Source organism: Patella vulgata, chromosome 4 (genome assembly GCF_932274485.2).
Source record: "Patella vulgata chromosome 4, xgPatVulg1.2, whole genome shotgun sequence".
In the NCBI taxonomy this organism is placed as follows: Eukaryota; Metazoa; Mollusca; class Gastropoda; family Patellidae; genus Patella; species Patella vulgata.
Window position 1 is genome coordinate 75,453,127 of NC_065882.2, and position 24,344 is coordinate 75,477,470.

General features: G+C 35.3%; 1 protein-coding gene across 4 annotated transcripts; it reads right to left on the minus strand.

Moving 5' to 3' along the window:
* Positions 1-366: 366 nt before the first annotated feature.
* Positions 367-23,522, minus strand: LOC126819282 (protein lingerer). Of its 4 annotated transcripts, none has more exons than XM_050547250.2 (24): positions 23,443-23,522; positions 21,993-22,163; positions 21,495-21,569; positions 21,002-21,118; positions 18,077-18,416; positions 17,742-17,769; positions 17,144-17,283; positions 16,430-16,485; positions 15,849-15,946; positions 15,024-15,141; positions 14,110-14,301; positions 13,440-13,591; positions 12,685-12,904; positions 11,858-11,960; positions 10,806-11,623; positions 9,416-9,593; positions 8,780-8,937; positions 7,861-7,954; positions 7,210-7,376; positions 6,231-6,321; positions 4,405-4,491; positions 2,863-2,912; positions 2,206-2,376; positions 367-1,827 (listed from the first exon to the last, which is right to left on the minus strand). In XM_050547250.2, exons 2-24 carry the CDS (start codon positions 22,125-22,127, stop codon positions 1,732-1,734), a joined length of 3,684 nt encoding a protein of 1,227 aa, XP_050403207.2. In that variant the 5' UTR covers positions 22,128-22,163; positions 23,443-23,522; the 3' UTR covers positions 367-1,731. The 4 variants fall into 4 exon arrangements, with proteins under 4 accessions (XP_050403207.2, XP_050403210.2, XP_050403208.2 ...); XM_050547253.2 differs by lacking the exon at positions 23,443-23,522 and adding an exon at positions 23,342-23,364; XM_050547251.2 differs by lacking the exon at positions 23,443-23,522 and adding an exon at positions 23,042-23,122.
* Between the last annotated feature and the right edge of the window lie 822 nt (positions 23,523-24,344).

Here is a 24,344-nt window from a genome sequence, read left to right on the forward strand (position 1 = left end):
CATTTTTAAAATTCTGTTAAAAACACATTAGCAAGGGTGGAGGTATTATCATGAAAATCTTAAACGTAGATGTTTAACATACTGTGTAGATTGGCATAATTATATTGGCAAGGCTGGATTTAGATGAAAAGAAGCCCTAGTCTATTCCGCCTAAGAGGCCTCTCCCAATATTCATCACGACTAGAAGCTGAAAGTTTTAAACACTATTGAGCAATGCCTATTCCGGCACTGGGTGTTGGTATTATCATGAAAAACTTCAATCTCAGATGTGGTAGTCGAATAATATGCACAGATTTTAGGATTTAGCCAATGACTTTCAATAAAGTTTACTTGTACAAGACCCAGTTAATGATAAACAACAGAAAATTTAGTATTTCAGAAATTTATTACAGACAATGAAAATTACTTCAGCTCTTAATTTCTTTAAAAAGCAACCTATTAACAAAATAATGATATAAAGACAGATTACACAAAATAAACGCATTTATGATAAAACAAACTATATATATATATATTGATACATAACATGGCACAAAGCACACCACAGGGTTACACAGTGTGTTCCGAATAAACACAGGGAAATCAGTGACTCATCAACTCTTAGATTGTCTGGAATCAGCTTGGCTCTTGTATAGATCACAGGAAAATATGTCTACTTTCGCTTTCTAACACCCATATATTACAATATTCATATTATTAAAGTTTAAATTCCATTCTAAAATAAATGACAAATTTCTTTTTTAGAATCACATTTTTGTCACTTTCTCTCTTTAGTGCAAATAAAACAAAAATTGGAAACAATTATTTCAAGGAAATCAGAAATGTAATCCAAGACCCTGGTGGATGTCAATTTAATTATGTCTTTCAATCTAAGGGCAGACAACTGACTGATTTCCCGAATTCAAATTTATAATAAATGTGAGCACAAAATACAAAAAAAGAAATAAGAATAATGATGAATATATTTAAAGAATGAATCGCAACCTTTCTTTATTTATATAAGTGCTAATAAACTCTGAGCTGAGCAGATAGCTCAAATTGTGAATGTGCATGAAATGAACAAAATATTTTTATCTTTTCAATATAAATTTTTGGTTAATTAATAATAATACTTACAAAATTTACACATATTTAGTTCTTAGTAAACTTCAAGTTACTTGTATATATATCACACAAACACTCCCCACCCCTCCCTTTTATATCATTCGGCAATACATATAGTTATATAGTTATCAGCCCAGCTCAGTGAAATTCTATTCTTTCCACAATTCAGTAAGGCACCAGCGCAAATTCTTCTAAGAAGTCCTTTCTTGAATACTTTTGTAAATTTTCCTTTGTCTTAAATAATTTACACACATTCTTTTGAATAATAATCCTTATTAAAAAACATGAAATTGGACAAAGAGCACATGAAAATATGCAAATAACTCTGAAGGGAGGGAAAAAAAAAAAGTAATAATAAAAAATTAAAATGGCAAAAAATGATGAACTGTACATAGAAAATTATATAATAATTATTATTATCTCTACAGGACAAGTATTTCTACAACATCAGTCACTATTTATAAAGTTCACGGCAGCCAATCTTAAAGGGAACATTAACAAAAAGAGGGATGACGGTATATTACAAGATTTCACGGTTTAATAAATAGAAACCGAAATACAACGCTAATTCTCACATCATGTTTATTCTATTCAACTGTTGAGAGATCCTGTCAATAAAAACAAGATTTAGTTTGTACCCCAGTACGCTCCACCATAAGCCTTAGATCCACCTGTTTTAGACTGAGAGCTTGTCTGAGACATTCTATTAGACACAGAAGAATCCTGAAAAATACAACAAAAACTAGGTCATTTTGGGACCAACACATGGTTCAATTTTATTTCAATAATTTGCTTGCGTGTAGGGGTCTTTAGCAGTGGGAGGAAACCGGAGGACCCTGAGAAAACCCACCACAAGGTTGGACAGGAGACCCACCCTTCTCCTTGTCCTGTACAACCAGGAACTCAAAACCACGCCAGTTGACTCAATGACAGACCTTATGATACCGGGAGAAAACCCACGAGGTAGAGGACAGGCGACCCTACTCCTTCTCACGTACAACCAAGGAATCGAAACCAAACCACTTAACTCAGTGACGCGTGTTAACTATTCGGCCAACCAACCCCGCAATTTGCAAGCCATGTAAACATGATACAACTTACCTGCTGCATGGCATGATGTAACATCTGATTGTGAGGAGTCATCATCTGTACAAATGGGGCTGCAGCAGCATACGGATTAGTTGGTGTTCCCATTGGTCCAGTCTGATTGGCGGTTCCATGTGGCATAAATGGTGGTGGAGTTCCAGCATGGAATCCCTGCTTATCAAAAGCCTGAAATATATTTCAACCATTAAAAACATGTATAAACTTTTCAAAAGTAAAAGGCTGGTTTATTAGTTAGTCTATTAAAGAGATGAGGTTTTATGTTCACTCAACACAAACTAGGTCATTTTGGGACTAACGGTTCAATTTTATTTCATTTGCAAATAGGGAATTTTTGCAGAGGGAGAAAAAAACGGAAGACCTGGAGAAAACCCACCAGGTTGGACAGGCGACTTTACTCCTTGTCACGTACAAGTAGGGAATTAAAACCATGTCTTTTTTGGTTTGTATTTTTTTAAGCAATGTGGTGACACCTGTAGAGCCAGAGAAATTCCATGACGGCTTGGTAGGTGACCCCACTCCTTGTCACGTAAAAGTGTGGGATTAACACCATGCCACTTATGACACATTGACAGACCTTATGAACTAAAGCACAAGTATTAGCCCACCTGACCATCCAACTTGTAAATATTTATGATGTAAATTGTAACTTACCTGTGAATGAGATTTAGTATAACTTGAACCTGCCAAGTCAGCAGCCGCTCCTAAAACAGATAATTCATAATAAAATTACATGTGAATTAGTTGGGATGATATGAGAATTTACACACAATGTACAACTTACGATGTTTGATAGCAGAGAAAACTATTCCACATGGTCACTTCAAATACGCCAAACACTAAAAGATTTTGTCTGTCGCAATTAGTTTCAGGTGGCCAAAACCATAAAAGTGGGAGAAGAGCTTTCAGACGATCATTTGGGGATTGAAATGAAATGACATGGAGTTTAACGTCCTACTGTTCTCTGCTCCAAATGGGCTAATGTAGACAGGCATATGCCATACAGTGTGCTATGAGGGAAATTTTGCCCAGGCAGTGGCACTATGGCCTACTCTTATATCGAATTCCAACTGCCAGGGATCTTTAACGTGCATGCCAATGTGTACACAGGACCTTGGTTTTTCGGGACATCCAAATAATTGGACAGTTGTCCTTGTCAAGCCCTCCTTCCTGCACCACTGACAAGGGGGAAACCACGTAGGAAAATCCGATTAACTTTCTCATCCAATGCACGGATTGAACATGCAACCTCCACTGTGGCTCGCTAATTGGGGATTACTAACTTACATGTACTGTTAACCTATATAACATGGATATGGTAGAGTGGGACATAATTTGAAATTTTTATTATTGCGATACCAATATAAAAATCCACAATATATTGCAATATTATACTGCTTCAAGAGAAAAGGCTCGAAAGAGTTGGCAAACCCTTCTAACAGATTTCATACTTTAAATCATTTTAAGGTCAAGCCAACATACGTTTCAATAAAATAAAATATTCCTTCACAGAATATTTTTAGGAAAAGAGATACAGATATATTGGATTATTGCACTATCAAAAATTTATTGTCAATAAAATTTACATATTCCGATTTATTGATTTATTAAAGTAATTGTCCAGCTCTAGTTAAACAAAACGTGTGCCTTAATACAGCTCTGTTGAATATGGATTTATGAAGGATGAATTCTTATGTATGATCAATCTGTTTTCTACTTTGTTTAAATAAAAAATACAATAATCTTTGAGAGAATATTGTTGGAGGAATGGCGATAATCTAGCGTCAAACGATATATTGGATTATTGCGTTATTTTTAATGTTAAAAAAATATTGCTAATCAAATTTACATAATTCGATATATTAATTTATTGAAATTTTTGTCAAGCCCTAGGATATGGAGTTAAAAAAATCCACAGGAACGCAAACTAATATTTTCAATAGTTTTACAGACGGCAGTACCAATAGTTACATGTAGTTCTAAGAGACATGCAACTAAGAATGACAAGTTACAACAACAACATTTTTATCGTTATATACCCGAGCTTTCTGGCTAAAATGGGGCAAGTATACAATTTTTAACGAAAAAAAAACAGCATCAGGTGTAGGAAGCATGCCTTGAACAAGGTTATCAAAAATTAGTTTCATTTGATAACCTGGTCTATGGTTAATTATATTTCTTTTTACGTGTACGTACTTGTTCCTGCAGATACTTTAGTTTGCGCCTGTGTCACTCCATAAGCAGTTTTAGCATAATCTTGTACTTGACTTAAATCATCGTAACCTAAATACAACAATCCATTTTAATAACATCGTTAATATTCAACCTACAGGGCTACTTTTTTGGGGCATAATATAGCCTAGTTGGAGCTGACATGTCATAAAACTCAATTTCATGTAATTTCAGTTATTTCCCTACCTACATTACACGTTAAAAGATAGGTTGCCAGGCAATGAAACATATGCCCACAGCAGCTAAATCGTCCGAGCAGTCATCAAGGGTTGTCGCATATTTAATCTTTTGTAGGTAATGGTGGGCATTTACATGGCAATTTCGTACAGATCAGATTATTTGAGGATTCACAAGGTGCTACAAACTGAAACAATAACACATTCAAGCGTTCACAAAGTTAAATAAGAGAGATAACTCTAGAAGTAATTATTGGAAATTGCTGAAATTCAATAGGATTCTTCGTTCCACTAATTTACATGATGCGTATAAATTTCATACAGATCCAATGGTAACTTTTGTCGTGGAGTTTTCACAAAGAACAACAAAGTGAAACAAGGGTCATAACTGCAGGAGAAATTCAATAGAATTCTTTGTTTCACTAATTTAAATGATGCATATAAATTTCATACAGATCAGATGATAACTTTTGTCGTAGAGCCTTCACTGGGTTCTACAAAATGAAACAAGGGCCAATACTCTAGACGTAATTAACAGAAATTGCTGAAATTCAAGAGGTTTCTTCGTTTTACTAATAATATAAAGGATGCACATAAATTTTATACAGATTGGATGATAATTTTTGTCGTTGTAGCGTTCACAGGTTCCAATAATGTGAAATAAGGGCCATAATTCCAGAAGAAATTATTAAAATTAAATACGATTCTTCATCTCACTAATGCAGTTGTTCTCAACCTTTTTTTGCCAACGGCACACCTTGGAATACATGAAAAAATAGCGGCAACACCTGGCTAAATATATATGAAAAATATTTTAATTTTGCAAAATAAAAACATGGCAAGTCATACGGCATAGATTCGTAGACAGAGACTAGTCATAGACACATAGAATGACTCAAACTAAATAAAGAAAAACACAACTATGAAGTTACCAGTAGACACCAGTTAATACTCAATTGGATCACAAGGTTTTTCGCATTTTCTTAGTGTGCAGTTCAAAATTTCGCGGCACACTTAGGAAGATCTTGTGACACACCTGTTGAGAATCACTGCACTAATGTAAACAACATATATCAATTTCAAAACAATCAGATGATAAATGTAGAGTGTTTACAAGAAATTGTGGACGACGGATCGACAGGGCCGACGACAATATCTGACCGCATTTCCATGTGGCCGAATAATAAAACTGACCCTGGGTCATATAGCTGACCTTATCTTCACAGACAAGATTAAAATACAGATGAGACGTCATGCATTAAAATTGGCTTATTTTTTCAAATAATGGTACAGGAAACATTGTTATTGTACTATATGTATAGAAGAGGCACATGATGACTTCAAAGAGATATGTGATAGTGTAATCTGTATTAAAGTTGTTTGAAAGACTCAAGTACTTGAGACATTGGGTAATATGTTGATACAAGATATCTTCTTACAACATCAACATATTACCTAATGTCTCGTTCTCGACCTTTGAACTATATATAAATTTACATGAAGATAGCCAAATTACTGCTTTTGTCAAATGAAAAGACACAGGCATGCATTACTTGTTAATTGTTCAGCTCATTTGATCCATCTAAATCATAAAACTATTAAAGTAATAATCACCTTTCGTTCCGTATCCATGTGAAGCATATGTTTTCTGGAACTGTGTTGTAGCTGTCGTACTAGCATGAGGTGTGTTCGTCACAGTTGGCATCTACAAATGAACAAATACAAAAACTGTTATTTTCTAAATATACAAACTGAATACAGTTTTTGTTACTGATAAATAAGAGAGAGAGAGAGAGAGAGAGAGAGAGAAAGAGAAAGAGAGAGAGAGAGAGATCAATGTCCACTCCACACAAAACAGGTAATTTTTCGGGATTAACATTCAATCTTATTTCAATAATTCATTTGCACGCAGTGGGGGGAAATCAGAGGACCTGGAAAAAATCCATGAGGTTGAACAGGTGACCCATCTCCTTGTCATGTACAAGTGGTTAATCGAAACCATGCCAATGGACTCAATGACAAGACCGTATAATCCAACGCAAAAATGTTGACTATTCAGCCGCCCAATAATCTACAGATAAAAATGGATGAAATGCCATTGTCCGAGCAAAATCTGCACAACACACTGTATTGTGTATGCCCATGTTCATTAGATCAGCTTGTGCAGAAAAATTGGACATTAAATCGGATCTCATTTTAAAATCCCATTTGATTTCCTTCACTTCCTGCAGGTCGGTTGGCCTGACAAGGACACCTGTCTAGTTGTTCGGATGGTACGAAAAACCGAGGTACTGTGTACACATTGGCGTGCACATAAAGATCCCTTGCAAGTCGAAATTCGACATAAGAGTAGGCCTTAGCATCGCTGCCTGGGCAAAATTTCCCACATAGCACACTGTATGGCGTATGTCTTCATTAACCCAGTTTAGGAGCAGAACAGTAGGATGTTAAACCCCATTTCATTTCATTTTTGTTCTGTTTTTTGTTTCCAGATTGGTGCCCCTCTTGTCCTCAAACTATTTTTCATTTCCTTCACAAAAATATAGTAGTATAAGATGATAGTTTTGTATTATTAATCAAAAGTTGAACTTACTGGATACATTGTTGGTATTTGAAAGCCAGCGGTACCAGGTAAAACTTGTGGGTAATAGTAACCATAGTTAAAATGAATGAAAGGTTGATGTGCTGACTGACTTGTTGGCTGTTGTGTCGAGGGATTAGGAGACTGGGCATCAACCCTGTTTAACTTGGTACTATCAGCTGAAAGTAGATTACAAATTGGAATAAAACTTTGTTCTAAAACCATCTACATCATTAACCCATTGGCACTAGAATACAAATTAGATTAAAACATTGTTCTAAAACCATCTACACAATTAACCCATTGGCACTTAGACGGTTCGACCCCCCCCCCCCACACACACACACACTAGAGCACCTTAGACAGCCCGTCACATGCACAGCTGCATTGCATATAAAATGATCCTATAATGCAGAGAAAAGTAGTTTCGATCTGTTTAGGGATATACCAGTATTAATATATCATTTTTTTTTCTAATTTTCTTCACGGAACTGGTTAGTCCATATCTTTATGTACCAAGAGCTAAAGGGTTAACAGATGATGAAATACAGTATTTTAATTAATAATCTCATTCTGATCAAATATTTTCAAACTTGAAAGTTACCCCGGAGTATCTCATTTGATAAATTATTCTAAAATTTGAAAACTACCAAAACAACCTACCTGAGTAAGAAACATTTCCCAGTGTAGCTTGATCTCTTCCAGACATAGATGAAGGAACTTGATACGTGGCTGCCATATCATAGTAGTTGTTCGCCTGAAAATTAAATCATATTCAATTAGGTCTCTGATCATCATTTGAGATTAATCCCTTGTAAGTTGCATCTCCTAAAGAAATAATAGTCACCCAAAATTGTTATAACTAATTGCTTAGGGAAGGAGGGAGAGAGAGAGAGAGAGATTGGGCTTAACATCCCCTCACACAAACAAGGTCATTTCGGAACTAACATATGGTTCAATTTTATTTCAATAATATGCTTGTGCGAAGAGATCTTTAGCAGTGGGAGGAAACTGGAGAAAACCCACGAGGTTGGACAGATGACCCTTCTCCTTGTCAAGTACAACCGGGGAATCGAAACCATGGCTGTTGACTCAATGACAGACCTTATGATACAGCATGCACGCGCTAACCATTCGGCCATCCACTCCCACTTGCACATGGAGCATTAGATTAAAAAGCATGTTTTTAACATTTCCAATAAGAGAATTCAACGATGACATTGACAACGTCAATTCAATAAAGCCAGCAATGAACACATTTTTAACTGAAGAATTTAACATGACATCTGTGGGTATTGTAAGTGATGGACTACAAATGACTAAGACTTAGGTAGAAAATAATCGACTGCACATGAATTACACTGCTACATGTATATCTAACACTAGCGGTTGTAGCATGACTTTGAAACCGAAAGTGGTAATCCGAGCTACCCCTATACACCTAACTTCAACCTCGGCACAGCCCTATTGTAGCCGTCAACCCTAGCAGACAGACAATTGACGGTCACAAATATTGGTATAAATTATGATCATCTTAATCACATTTCGGTACAACTTCCAACCGTAATAATAATAAACTTACAAGAGGAACTCTCTGTTGCAACAACTGCATCTGGTCTTCATAACCATACAGAGGCTGTTGTAAACTATAGAACGATGGAACACCACCAGCCTGACCCATAATATACTGAGGTGTTCCTACTAACGGGACACCTGGTGGCAGATTTGGTGGAGCTTTAGCTGAAATAGACCAAAAACTTTATCTTAAGAAAGGCAGACGACAATTTCATCTTAAGAAAAGCAGACGACAATTTCATATTATGAAAGGCAGACAACAGTTTCATCGTAAGAAAGGCAGACAACAATTTCATCTATGAGCGATATTTACTATTGAAATTAGCAAGTATTTATTTTCTTTCATGATAGACAATAGTTGAACAGGAGAAGAAAATGTAACCGCAACTGTAAAACCTGCAAAGTTGCATAGCTTTCTATGTACATGTAGGCATTTTATGATACGCACCAAAATGAACTGTTTTGTCTCCTTTCTCAAAGATTCATCCTATTTCTGTGTTTATATCTATATTATTTCTAAGCTAGTGTGGCACGTTATATTGTTGAATCGATGTATCGTGATTCACCTTAAGACTAGCGAGCCAGCACCTTTCCCATTCTGCCACTCTGACTCCCCTCAAATATAACATGGAAGAAAACTTACATGTTGTGATACTGTTGAGACTACTGTTAGAAGACATCGACGAAATCCTGGAACTAGTAGTCGTTACCATGGCAGCAGTAACCGACGTCGTACTAACAGTATTTACAGATGCACCTGATAATGAAGGTGTACTGGTCGTAGCTGTTAGACTTGGGGTGGTCGAAGAAGAATGTTCATACTGAAATGATAAAAATATATACTCATAATAAAACAAGAAATCATCCAGTACAGGGAGATGAGAGAAATGGAAGAATAACATACACTCATTTTATGACATGTAGGACTTTCCTTATTTTGCCTGAACAGCAAGGTAATCTAAAAATGTGAGGCAATAGGTGAAAATCTAGCAATTCAAAAATTATCAAGAAAGAAGAAACTGGCAGGAATTTTCAAAAGATAAATATTTGATAAATGCTAATCCAGATACAGAACTGATCCAGATCCTACACAATTAATGCATGACAACTTTCACACTGAATATTGAACCTGCTTCAGTCCTGTTACATTGGCTGGTTATGTGTATATGTATGCATCCCACATGTACTTCTGCAGATTGTCGCAATATAATTGTCTTTTTCAAAGCCCATCTCCACATAATATACCTGTACGTACATATAAGTTCTTAACACAAGGGATATAACTCTAACATATATAATATCAATAATATCACATACTATATATCAAATGGACCTCTGCAAAGCAGAGAATTTTGTAAATTGTAACATCTATGTATATTGTACATGTATTCATATTGAAAGTAAAATGTAATAAAAACTACTGAAAATACCTAATATTTTTAATTTTTGGGGAGCATAGGAAATATATGATTAATAACTTGAAATGTAAAATTGGCAGAAAAAAAAAGAAGGGAAATCAGGGTGAGCACTGCACGTACTTTACATACTATAAAATACATGTCACATCATCCTTTCACTTTCATTATGTATACAAGATGGCGGTGATGCGACACTTTAGCAGCATTGCACGCAAGTGATTTTAAATTGCATAATATATTGACATTTGGACTAATGCCCTCAATCATCATGAATATATTACTTTATGTCATCATCTTGACCATTAAACCACATACACAAATACTTACATGACAAACCTGTGCACACCCACCCTACAAATACTTACATGACAAACCAATGCACACCGACCCTTCAAATACTTACATGACAAACCAACCCTACAAAACCCATGGATATTAATTATTCCCACACACAAACTTTGGATTTCACAGAACCTTGGATAAAACCCATGTCACAATCCCTTTATTAATTTAAACCCGTATCACAAACCCTTGGATTTAAACTGAACACTCATCACAATCTCTTAATAACTAGCTAAATCCAACTTCACGATAACCACACATCCTGTTAATTACCTGGGATTGAGTATGACTGTCCAATGCAGTGTCCTTCAATGACATTTTAGTCAAACTGTCCCCAAGTTTGGACGACGTTAGAGGAGAAGTTTGTAACGCTGACGAACTGCTGTATGACTGAGCACTATAACTGGTCTGGCTTGGAGTGGGCTGGGCATTATAGCCACCTTGAGTTTGTTGGGGCTGGGCACTATAATTTCCCTGTGCACCGCCCACCTGCGTTGTTGGAGCACTATACCCACTCTGATTGGGCGCGGGAGACGTTGACAGAACAGGTGACTGAGTCTGATACTGGTTCGTGTTTGTTGGATTTGAACTGGACGATTGAGTATCTCTCATATGGTACGTGTTTGATTGTCCAGTATAAGCATTATTGCCTTGAGAGGAATTTTGATACAGAGAACTAGAATTCGACTGATTTGACGTGGAAGAATAGCCCGACTGATTTTGGAATGAGGATCCGGATTGATAATTTGTATAACTCGTTTGTCCTGAAGGGAATTGACTCTGTCCATTTTGGTACTGATTTTGTCCTGATGAATATTGGTTTTGTGTTGACTGATAAGCCGATTGTCCCGATTGAAACTGATTCTGTGCTGACGATTGATACTGATTCGAACTTGAGGGATACTGATTTTGACTAGTTTCGTAAGGACTCTGGTATGCTACACTCTGTGCACTGGTTGTATGTGTGTAAGCCTGAGATCCTGGCAAGGCTGATGTTTTGTGTCCCTGATATCCAGTTGACTGGTAATTTGCCGAACCCTGTGCAAACGACGATAGGTTGCTTGTATCTGGATTAGAAGACGACAGAGAACCTGAAAAAAGAAGGACATTACTCCAATTATTATGGTAGGAAATCGTTTAATCACTTCTTTATATGGCATTCACATTAATTTTGTGGCATTTCGAGTCAATCAAGATGGGTTTTTTAAAAAAATTTTTTTAGAGCATTCACATTATTTTGTGCCATTTTGGAGTCAAAGACAATTTTTAATCTTTTTTATTTAGATCATTCGCATTATTTTCAGAATTAAACATCTTCTACTTACCCTGACCCATCGAGTTGGCCGTTGGTGGTCCCTGTCGCTGTGAAACTAGCGGACTGGATTTCCGATCATTCGTCGAATATGGTATGGGATCCGGCGGCGTTATCTGCAATTCATATAATACTTAGCTCAACAAATCTTACAACATATTTCATATCTCCGAACACATAAGATTGTAACCCAACACAATATGTAATAATCAATCGTATATTCTAATGTTGCCTGTCTGCTAAATAAATACACAAATGATGTCTAGCTTTAACCAGTCCTTCACGTTTAAGGTGCGCTTTCGCTCCTGCTACTCTCGAGAACCGTGACTATCCTTTGCGGGAGTCATTAAAGACTACCGTAAATTAGCCAAATTGCACTCCTAAATAGTGTGATTAATAAACTACTTTCAGTTTTTGTTTACTTTTAAACTGCACTTTGGCTCCTCTCGAATGTTGATTTTACATTGCGGGAGTCATTAAAGACTCAAGTAAATTAGCTAAATCGCTCTCCTAAATATGAGATTAATAAACTACTTTCAGTTTTTCTTTATTTTTAAACTGCATACGTTCAAGCTATCAGTTTCCATGAAGATAATTCTGACGCTAAAATATTCCCCAAATATTAAACAAGATTAAAACATAAATACAATTTGCTTTCCTTCATTCAAGAAAATATAGAATTACTCTAGTAACGTAATTATGAAGAGTTTTTTGTACAGGAGATGTTTTCTTATTTTTGAAATAGGCAGGAGCTTCTTCTGGCTCCCACACAATTTTATTACCGTGAAGGACAGCTTTCACATGGTTAAATTTCATGAAATATTGTACAGATTATTTTACCTTGTTTTGATTCAGAACAGACTGTGTGTCATTTTTGGGAGGTGAAGAATAGGCTGTGTTTTGGTACATATTAGACGTTCTGGAGGACTGATCCAGCCCTGTCATAACGGCCGAGTTGCTGCCTGCCGGTGGAGATGCCATTATTGATGAGGTCATAGACTCTGGTGGATTAGGGGCCGAGTTTATTTGAGGAAGATGATTGGTTAGCGAGGACGTTTGACTGAAATATGAGAAAGTAAATTATTAATCTAATTAATAAACAATTTAATTAATATTTCCTTGAACAAGTAATTCTGGAAAGAATTGAACATCTAGGCCTAATAGAGAGAGAGAAATTGGGTTTAAGATCCACTCAACACAAACTAAGTCATTTCGTGACTAACGGTTTAAGTTTTATTTCAATAATTTAATTGCGCATTGGGGCCCTTAGCAGTGGGACGAAACTGTAGAACCCAGAGACTACTCCTCGTCACATACAAGTTTGGTATCGAAACCAAGCCGCTTGACTCAATTGACAGACCTCATAATGCAACGTGCATGCATTAACCTTTCAGCCACCCAAAAATTTGAAAATCATGAAAATCATGCCAGTAATTCCAGAAAGAATGGAACAATATAAGCATATTTGTACAATTAGAATTAGTCTTTCCTTCAAGAACAAATTCTTGGGTTATCCAACACCAATAATTGAAATTCACCAGAAATTCTGGAAAGATTGGAACAATCTAAGCACACATTAATTGTAGTATACTTGCCTGTTAGTAACTGTTGTTGGTAGTCGACTATTAACAGTGTTTTCTGTTGAACCAAATGACAACGCAGCTGGTTCATTACCAAAATCCACCCCAAACTGAACATCTAACATCGGCATCCTATGGCCTGGCATTTCAACAGCTGATGCAGGAATCTATAACAAAAAGTTACTCTATATCCATTCTATCAATATCAATTATAACTCTAAGTTTGACTGTCGGGACTTAAGCTAGTAGATGACTACTCCCTCATATATAGGCTTACACTAGTAATTACTCCGGCAGAATTAGTCGTGCGAGCAGCCATTTTCATTTTTATTATGTGGCATTCGGCCAGTAGAGTGCCCTTATGGCTTACTGGATAGCTTATATGTCTTCCACATTGAAGGTACATGTTCGAATACCAATAGGAGATATAAATCTGCCATACCAGAAAAATGACCACAGTGTTTTTCCGTCAAATGTCATATCTCTATCTCACATTTAAAGATCTTAAAGTATGCAGCTTGCCGTTTATTAAGAGCAAAAAGTGTGACCTGACACGAAATTGTAGCTTGTGGACTTTTAAGAACATTTTTACATACTACAGTACACAACAGCAGCATTCAAATTACCCGAATTGGTTTATTTAACAATCTTATTAAATTCATAATATGGGTGTGGCTGACAATACCTTTGAAGGTGGTGGTAATTTACTTCTAGGTATTTTAGGTCTCTGCTGTAGTGAAGTTTGACCTGGTAAAGACTGTGATGGAGAAGGCAAACTGTTTGACTGAACACTTTGTGAAATGGAACCAACCGGACCAAGAGACTGTGATTGATTAGACTGGAGATTCGAAATAGTTTGAGGACGAGGGGCACCAATCTGAAAACAAAAAAACAAAAACAAAAATGAAATGAAATGAGGTATAATGTTTTACTGTTCTGCTGTGAGGGATATTTTGCTCGGACAGTGGTGCTATGGCTTATCTTATATCGAATTCCAACTATCAAGGGATCTTTTATGTACACGTCAATGTGTACACGGGACCTCGGTTTTCATCTCATCCAAATAACTAGACAGGTGTCCTTGCCAGGCCCTCCATCCTGCACCACTGACAAAGGGAAACCACGCCGGAAAATCCTGACTTTGCTAGGATGTTAGCACTACCACCTACTCTTATTTTTCAAATTCCTACCAACCAAACGCAATCCGTGCTGAACGCATTCCGTGCTGATGAAATGTATCGGCCATCACCGGGCAAGAAACTGAGTCCTACTTGCTTCTGAGTTAGTATCGACCTCACTAAGCCACCGCGGATCCAATAGATAATAGGAGTAGCCAGGCCTGGAAATAAAGGTTTTAGATGTACCTAACAAAATGTCAGGCACTAACAAACTAGTACCTGACATTTTTAACTGTGCCGGACACAGTGTAAGTCTGTAAAAAAGACAAATCAGTGCCTGAAAAAAAAGACACCCGGGGTTATTGTGCCTGACAAAAGCCTGAATCTGTGCCTAATATTGTCTGACGGGTGCCATTTTCCCAGGCTTGGGAAAGCCATTACAGATCTACTGAGTGATATTAGCTGAATGTTTTTAACTCACCCCGATACAATTTTTAATGGATTCTGTAGCCTGTTGGTTATATTGTGAGAGATTGTAGGCTTGCTTGTTCTGTTGTGGCATCTCGTTTGGTTTCTGTAGTAACATACCAATATCCAATCTACAAGAACAAACATTACGTATAATCGTATCTATTCTGTGGATTTTTTAAATAATAAATATACGATTTATAACCATCAATCTTTTGAGATCCAACAGAAGCAGAACAACTATTTAAATTAATATATCAACATCAGATTTATATTGTATTACCACCATCTGATCTTATTATAATCTACAAATTAAAGTTAATATTATTCTAGACTACATGCTAGGGTAATATTCCAGGCTACGTGCTAGGTAATATTCTAGGCTATATGCTAGATTAGTATTATTCTAGACTGCATGCTAGGTTAATATCATTTTAGACGACATGCTAGGTTAATATTATTATAGACTTAATGCTAGTTTAATATCATTTTAGATTACATGCTAGGTTAATATTATTATACAGGCTAGGGTAATATTCTTGGCTACATGTTAGGCTAATATTCTAGACTACATGCTAGTTTAATATTAATCCAGACTACATGCTAGGTTAATATTATTCTAGACTACATGCTAGGTTAATATTATTCTAGACTACATGCTAGGTTAATATTATAGACTACATGCTAGGTTAATATCATTTTAGACTACATGCTAGTTTAATATTATTCTAGACGACATAGTGTAACAAGAATAAAGTAAGAATGCGAGAGAAAATCAAATCATTTCAGAATTAACTGACCAATCTAACACACCAATTAAACCTTTCAAAATAAATACCTTTGTCCTAGTGAGTTTGACTCATTTCTAGGAGTAGTAATAGGCTCGGGATCTGTACTTGTTACTGATGATGCTGTAAATACTTGTGTTTCTTTCAACTATAACAGAAAATTCATTTAGTTTTAATAATATTACACATGCAATCAAACAGGAAGATATGCACTGAAAAGGCAGATGCCAAACAAGGGACTAGTTTGGAAAATTAACTTTTGAATATGAAAGTATATATCTGAATAAATATAGTTGTCCCATGCCAGCAGGCCAGGGGATATATAGTTTTATCCCATGCCAGTAGGCCAGGGTATATAATTTTGTCCAATGTTAGCAGGGGATATATAGTTTTGTCCAATGCCAGCAGGGGATAAACAGTTTTGTTCAATGCCAGCAGAAGATATAAGATATATAGTATTGTCCCATGCCAACATGAGGTAAATATAGTTTTGTTTCATGCCAATTCATTTTAAAGTAGCAATTAATTTTACTGTACAGAGCCTCATGGTACAGATCAAATCTTGACTATTTCAAATTCAATCATACAGATGTCATGAATACTATTGACCTTCAACAAGTAACAAACTTACATTTCCTGTCCATGTATCATCACTCCAATCTTCTGCTCCCCAAGTCTGTCCCCAACCTACATTAAACAAAATATTTAATCATTCAAAAATAGGAAGACTGAAAATTAAATGTTGGCTAATACAACATTTTTTGTATGCGTTATCATTACACCTATCTGGTCAATCAAATGATTTTGGTTATTTCCATAGATCAGTAATTTCAACCTTAAAAAATCCTGACCAATTATTACCGGATTTAAATCTATTTTTTCAAACTATCTCTAAAGAAATATCAGTTCAAAAATAGTTCAATTCTGTTCAGGATTTATATAACATATTATGAATTGAAAATGATTTGCAAAATGAGTTGAAAGTTGCAAGTCTTTCATGATGTTCCTTGTCATGTTCTCTTTCATGCAGCTGACAAGGTAAAGAGAGAGAGAGAGAAATGGGGTTTAACGTCCACCCGACACAAACTAGGTCATTTCAAGACTAACACATGGTACAATTTTATTTCAATAATTCCCTTGCGTGCAGGGGTCTTTAGCAGTGGAAGGAAACCCACGAGGATGGACAGGCGACCCTAATCCTTGTCATGTACAAGCGGAGAATTGAAACCACACCACTTGCCTCAATGACAGACTTTCTGATCAAAAGCGCATGTGTGAACCATTCGGCCACCCACCCCCCAAGCTGACAAGGAGAAAGGAGATGATACTAATATACAATATTTACCAGCAGGTTCTTTCTGTGATATTTCAGCTGTTTCGTTTGTCCATGTATCGATCTGTGGACCTTTTTCAAACTTGGCCGGTTTTTCACTGTTAAATTCCCCTCCAAAGTCAGCACTAAAATCTCCTCCAGCTCGCCCACCTCTGTAGTAAACAAATGACATGGGGTTTAACATCCTTCTTTCTGAACCGACCGGGCTAATGAAGATGGGCAGACGCCATACAGTGGGTTATAAGGGGAATTTTGCCTTGACAGCTGCAATGCGACCTACTCTTATATTAAATTCCAACTGACAAGATTTATTTTACTTGCATGCCAATGTCTGCGTGATAAGGAAAAATGACCCTGGAAAATCTCAAGGTACTTTCTTGACCAAAAGCAAGCTCCCTGATAGAATATGAGTTAAATATAGAATCCAAGAAAATAATTGTACTGTTGGAATGGGTTTTATCACCAGAGAATAACACTTTAATGTAAAATCAAAAAAATATATTACAGTTCAATAATATTCAACTCTTGAATGTCAAGTTTCTCATTCCTTTATGCTAAATTGTTATTTCTCCGAAAATAAAGTAAATTTAAATAAAGACCCATTACTCACCTTCCTCTGCCTCTTCTGCCAAATCCGCCTACAAAATAAATGAAATCGGGTTTAACGTCCTACTGTTCTGCTCCGACTGGGCTAATGAAGATGGGCATATGCCATATAGTGAGCAATGAGGGAAATTCAATTTCAACTGTTAACATATTTCACCGAACATAATTGATCAGAATTATAATTTTTTTAAAAATTGAAAATAAATCACTTTATATACATTCATATTACATTAATATGTGCTTTTAGAACCATTTTTGTCTATTTCAAAGTTTTAAAACATAGAGCCATACACCCTTTAATGTCATTTATATACAGAATATTTCATAAATCTTACTCACCTCTACCTCTTCCACGCCCACGATCACCACTTCTTTCTCGGTTATCAAAACCATTTTCTCTATTGTCATCTCCATTTTCATTTCTGTCACCTCCATAGAAGTTTCTATCGCGACCTCGTCCTCTGGCAAATCTTGGTGGTGGAGCACCATTCCTTCTTCCACGTCTAGACGGACCATCATAACGATCTGACGAATCATTTTCTCGATCTCTACTTCTGTCACGTTTCATTTCTGATTTTTCCGATGTCATATTTTGTGTGTTTTCATTCTTTGATGGGGCTGGTGGTGGCGGTCCTGGATTTTTAGGCTTTTTCTTCTTACCCTGGCTTTTCCATTCACCCTACATACAGTAAAAATACTAGTTAGCTTAGTTAATTCAATGATGTACGTGAATGTGACAAGATTGCTTTAACATACCACATCATCTAGTTGGTTTATTCTGGTGATTTATTCAGGCTTAAATCTTAATAAAGGGGTTTAATAAATCCATTTAAGAGTTACTTTAATGAAAATCCTAATACGACATATAGAAGTAGATACACAAATTAAAGACATGTATATGGGTACACTAGTTCTGAATTTATTAACATGCTACGTTTCGATACACATACAGATATCGTTATCAAGCAAATTTGCTTATCTGTATGTGTATCGTGTTAATAAATTCAGAACTAGTATACCCATATACAGTGTACATGTAAGTGTCTTTAATTTACTTTAATCAAGTACACAAAATCAAAACAAACAATGCAAATTTAATTTTCGCAGCATCAAGAATAGTTATTTGCTATGTTTATTTCCATATACCTTCTGATTTTGAGGCAACATGAAAATTAAATTATGAATTAATTCTTTAACTGAAATTCTGAACAGGGCAACCTTATTCAAAAACAATATTTTGGATGAGCTATAGGCCTACATTTGAACTGTATATCAAACTGAATAAATGTCAATCTACCCACAAGTTATTATACTAGTCTTTGTCATCCAGCTTGTTTCACGGTGTGTAACCCAGGTATCATTTAATCTTGTGTATCTAGCACTAATTTCTTTCACATATGTTTAATATCAAATTTTTGTTTAAAAATTCGTAAAAAAAATGTTTAAAATCGCCCTAAATCATCTTATTTGTACTTGTGTCCAGTTTAAAGTTGACCATTCAATTTTGATGAGTGTCCAATTTACAAGTGTTTAATTTCTCAATCACTGTTGAAAAATAAACAACCCAATTGATAATGATGTATAATGATTAATGTTTGGATAGTAGTCAGGAAATTAAATACTTGTAAATTGAACACTTATTATCAAAATTAATCAGTCAGCTTTACACTGGACAAGTATAAATTAGATGATTTTTGGTGATTTTAATTAATTTTTATGAATTTTTAAACAAAGATCTTATATTAAAACAAATGTGAAAGAAATTAGTGCTAGATACACAAGATTAAATAATACATGTACCTGGGTTACAGTGTTTTAATGTGGAATCCCCCCCCCCATAAAAAGTTTTTATACTAGTCATTGTCAATCAGCTTGTTTTGATGTGGAATACTATAATTCACAATTAACTACATGTAATAAGAGGTCAATAACTCTAATATAAATTTTGAAAGATAATAATTCATGCCAAGTCAAGGTTAGAAAAACAATAACATCCTCTTCAAAATATTCTACAAAATGTCTAGACCACAGACATCGAAAGTTGATTATGACCTGGATATGTTAATAAATGTCTAATGAATACTTTATATAACATTTCAGGCCTAAAGAAAGACCTGGAATAGGCAGATTTAGCTCTTGCATAATGTATGTTTAAACATCCATTTATATAGGATATAACCAACACAAGCCAGAGCCTCCTATGATATTCGTTGCAATCTTTTTATAGTTTTATTTTCAATCTAATTGAACCCAAGTCAGTAGATCATCTGTCACTGATGAAATTTGAATTTGTTTAATGAATAAAATTTATAAGTGTGGATTAAGCTTGGATTTTGTGAAGAATTATGATGTCCGAAAAAATGCAAATAATAATCAGCAACTTTAACCTTAAAGTGACTTTATTTTAACTAGGATGTTAAATAAACAGTACTAGACTGATATCTTATCTGTTACTTCCTGTTAATTTAATTCATTTCCAAAAAATAAATTTCTCTTGAATTAGGCCTAAATGACAATTTAAATTTTGAATTGTCTGAAAATATTTGATCATTTTAATTTCCAAGCACTTATGGTTTAGTTACAATATTGTATCAGTACTATGAGATACATCCTCAGTAATGACCTACATGTACATAAAAACAGACGAGGAAGCCAACATAATTTTAATATTCTAATCACATTCCTGTATAATATAACAAACATCCTGAATCCTGAATCATCTACAGACACTACATCAACTCTTGTATAGATAGTATAGTGGTGGGTATTACCACTTCAGTCAAGATACGATTCGTTCCACGATTCATAACCAGGTCAATATTTACCCAAAAAACACAACAGGATAAATGAATAGATATTTTTAGTCCTGTCAATGTCGAAGTAATAAAAGTGTTTTATATCATGATATTGATGTGAATCAAAATAAGGACCCAAAAAATTTTAGAGTGTTTGTGTACCTATGAATAATGTGAGACATGGATAATAAAGAGCGACAAAAAAACATAAAAAAAAAATCATGATATATCAATTCATCATCCCGCGATTCAATACGTGAAACGTGAGAAGATGAATCATGATACATCGATTCTACAATATATCGTGCCAGCACTAGTCTAGTACATGCACATGTGTAATGATGCAACGAATCACAATATCAACAATAACTGACATTTTTTTTATATTATCAAAATATCCCAAATTAAATATGAACAGTATAAAGATACTGTCTACAATAACATTTGAATGAATTATATTTATTTTTACCTGATCAATATCTATATTACTTTCTAATAACATTAAAGCTGCTCTCTCTAAATCATCTTCACAATCCAATAAAGCCAGTGCTACTTGATCCTCATTTTTACCTGTCATCTCCATTAACTACAATATCAAAAGAAAACAAATCATAGCACATTTATCTTTAACCTTTTTGGAAAGAAAACAGGTATTTGTAAAGGCAAATGCAACCATGAGTGAGACCGCTGCAAGGGGTGTTATGTAACTGACTCAATTACGATTTGACCATCCATGATTTGAACTAGCAATCTGAATGACTAATAAAAATTGCTAATGCAAATTGTTCCTAAAAGTTTGCTCTGGGGGCAGTGTCTATGCTTTTTTCGAAAGCAATTAATCAATTTAAAGTTCACAACAAAACATTTTAAAAAAAGTTGTAAAAATACTAAAAATGTTGTCATTTTGTTTCCTGTGTCACAGATAGGAAAATTTTGACTGCCACATCACAGCAAGATCTCACCTGTTCAATCTTTTTAACTTCATCATCATTGTTGATGTTTGTTATCTGAGCAATATTTATCTGTTCTTGTGTCGGCTAGTAAACAAAAAAAATATAATTCATTAATTTGGCAATGAATAAAATTTGAGAACTATGTTGAAGATTATTAAGTAATTCTTGACATAAGCCTTCGGGTCTAATTGAAAACATGTACAAGCATACTATATTGTCCAAAAAACAACAGCACTGTTACCGTCTTAGAATTGTGGCATCGTATCAAAAATCAAAGTCTATCAATCAATGTGCAATTGTTCAAAGATCAATCAATGTGCAATTGTTCAAAGAAGAAACCTGACAAAAATTTCATGTTAAGTTGATTGTACACAAGATGATTCCAAGTCCATGGAAGCAATTCCAGATGTAAAAGAGTTAATATTTAGCCCTGGCTAACATACAATGCTTGTGATGAAATATGAATGGGAATATGAATCAATCAGCAGAAACGGGTTCCAATTTTACCTGATATTTGTCCTTTGGTACGAGTCCTGTTCCTCCACCTTCATTGTGTCTATTTGTCTGTTGTGTTTGTCGGCTGGACAATTTGTCCCTACTAATTCTACTAGTAGCACGCGAGGTGCTTACTGCTGCACTCATGCTATACAGTATGTACAAGATATGTACAAAAAGATTCTGAAAAAAAAAATGAAACATTAAGTATAAAGTTTTAAGAGAATACATTTAGATATTTAAACAAATTATAACATTTCTGAAAAAAACCTTCAAAAGTTTGGAATTGACAGGTTTGATTTTCATTTTGACCTTCCAATTTAATTTGCAGAGGGTATTTTTTTGTATTTGCTGCAAATGGTGGTGCGCTACTGTAGTACTGGGGAACCCCTCTACTGCTCAAAATATGTATTTGATATTTTAGAGAGAATCTTTCTTTTCTACTCGACTGTAATTCAAATACAGACTGTCTTATCCTTCCTTTAGTTTTTATAAATGAATTTATTTTAGTTATAATTATGTGTCAATGTATCTTTGTAAGCCCTTACTGACACATTCTGTTGCATATTAGACAAACGAGAATGACCAAATGTGCCAGAAGTAACGATCTATTAAAAAACTAAACAATTTTTTAGGACATTAACCCTATTTCATTTTCCTCTTAGCCCTAGGCCACACTAGGTTCAAATTTCAGAACTAAATTATATAGCCTACAATAAGGTAAACAAGCAAACATAAAATGTACAAGCCAATATGTACGGGATTTGTCTATCTCATTCTGTACTATCTATCAGGCCTTATGATAGTCTGTAGCCTACTCCTGAAGCCATTGCCATGGTTTCAGTCATAGTTGCATAAGAAAATAATTGTCAGTCAGGTCATTAATTTAATAAACACTAGATACATACACAAAATAAAATCAATAGCCATTAATTTTAAACTCTCTTTGATATGACAAGAAATTATATCTTTGTTCATGTTTTATTTCCGGGAGATATAATATGACACATTTATTTGTCAGAATTAGATCTAGATCAATCCACACAGGAAATGGAAAATACCTTTTCGCTTTGTTGTCAGCTGATAAGGATTTGTTTAACAATTATTTGCCCCGACAAATGACAGCTTTATAATTCTGAAAATTAATTTTACACAAATTTCATTTACAAAATAAATTAATGACTCGAACGCCGTTCTGGTTTTTACGTTGCAACAGTAAATATAGTCAACAGCACGGACTGGATTGTCAGACAAGGAGAGAAAACCGTGAAAGAACATGTGACGCCATGCTGGATTTTTCACAAATTAGAAATCTTGATTTCATTATAATTCTTGATAATACAATAATTTTGAGCAGTTACCAATAAAAATGGACCTCTCAACCTTCAAAGAGTTACATAAGAGAGCTGAAATAAAAGAATAACAGTGTCTAAAATCACAGTAATCTCAGCATCAACAATACCTTAAATTTGCGCTCTGAAAAATGGGCTAGTCACGTGACTTTCGTAGAATTCGCGCCGCCATGAAATATTTTCCGGTGATGACGTCATGTAGGAATTCCCCTCTAAATAGCGTATATCTCTCACTAATCTGAAGCAATTTTATAATATTGAGTTAATAGTAACTCTTTTGGGACATCTATACAGCGTTCGAGAAATATTCAATTGTTATACAGACCAAATAACTATCAGGTATACCAATCGGTAGTTTCCGTAATTTATTCCTCACCGACTTTCGGTAGATGGCGCTGTTCACGAGGAGTTACGGTTCACCCTTGTCAACAAAGATTTTTACTCATTGATGAAATACGCAGTTCAGTCAGTGTTTTAATCTTGTCACGTTACTAGGATCACGATGAAGGGATAGACGCGCTCTCGTACAATCGTAACCGGGTTTCTCTTTAAGATACCTACTCTTGTTTGAAATCCCAAACAGTCCAACGGCATTCCTTACAATACCGGGCGGTATAAAAATAAAATTGGCCTATAAATATTTAAATTAATTTTAATTGTGTTAAAACAAAGAGAGAGAGAGTCAGAGAGAGAGAGAGGGGGGGGGGGAGAAATGGGGTGTAACGTCCACTCGATCTAAACTAGGTCATTTCGGGACTAACACATGGTTCAATATTATTTCAATAATCGTTGCGCGTAGGGGTCTTTAGCAGTGAGAGGAAACCGGAGGACCCGGAGAAAACCCGCGAGGTTGGACATGCGACCCTACTCCTTGTCACGTACAACCGGGAAATCGAAACCCCGCAAGTCGACTCATGACAGACCGTATGATACAGCGCGCGCGTGCTAACCATTCGCCCCCCCCCCCCCACGTGTTAAAACAAGGCTATAGACTATAGGCTATTCGATAATG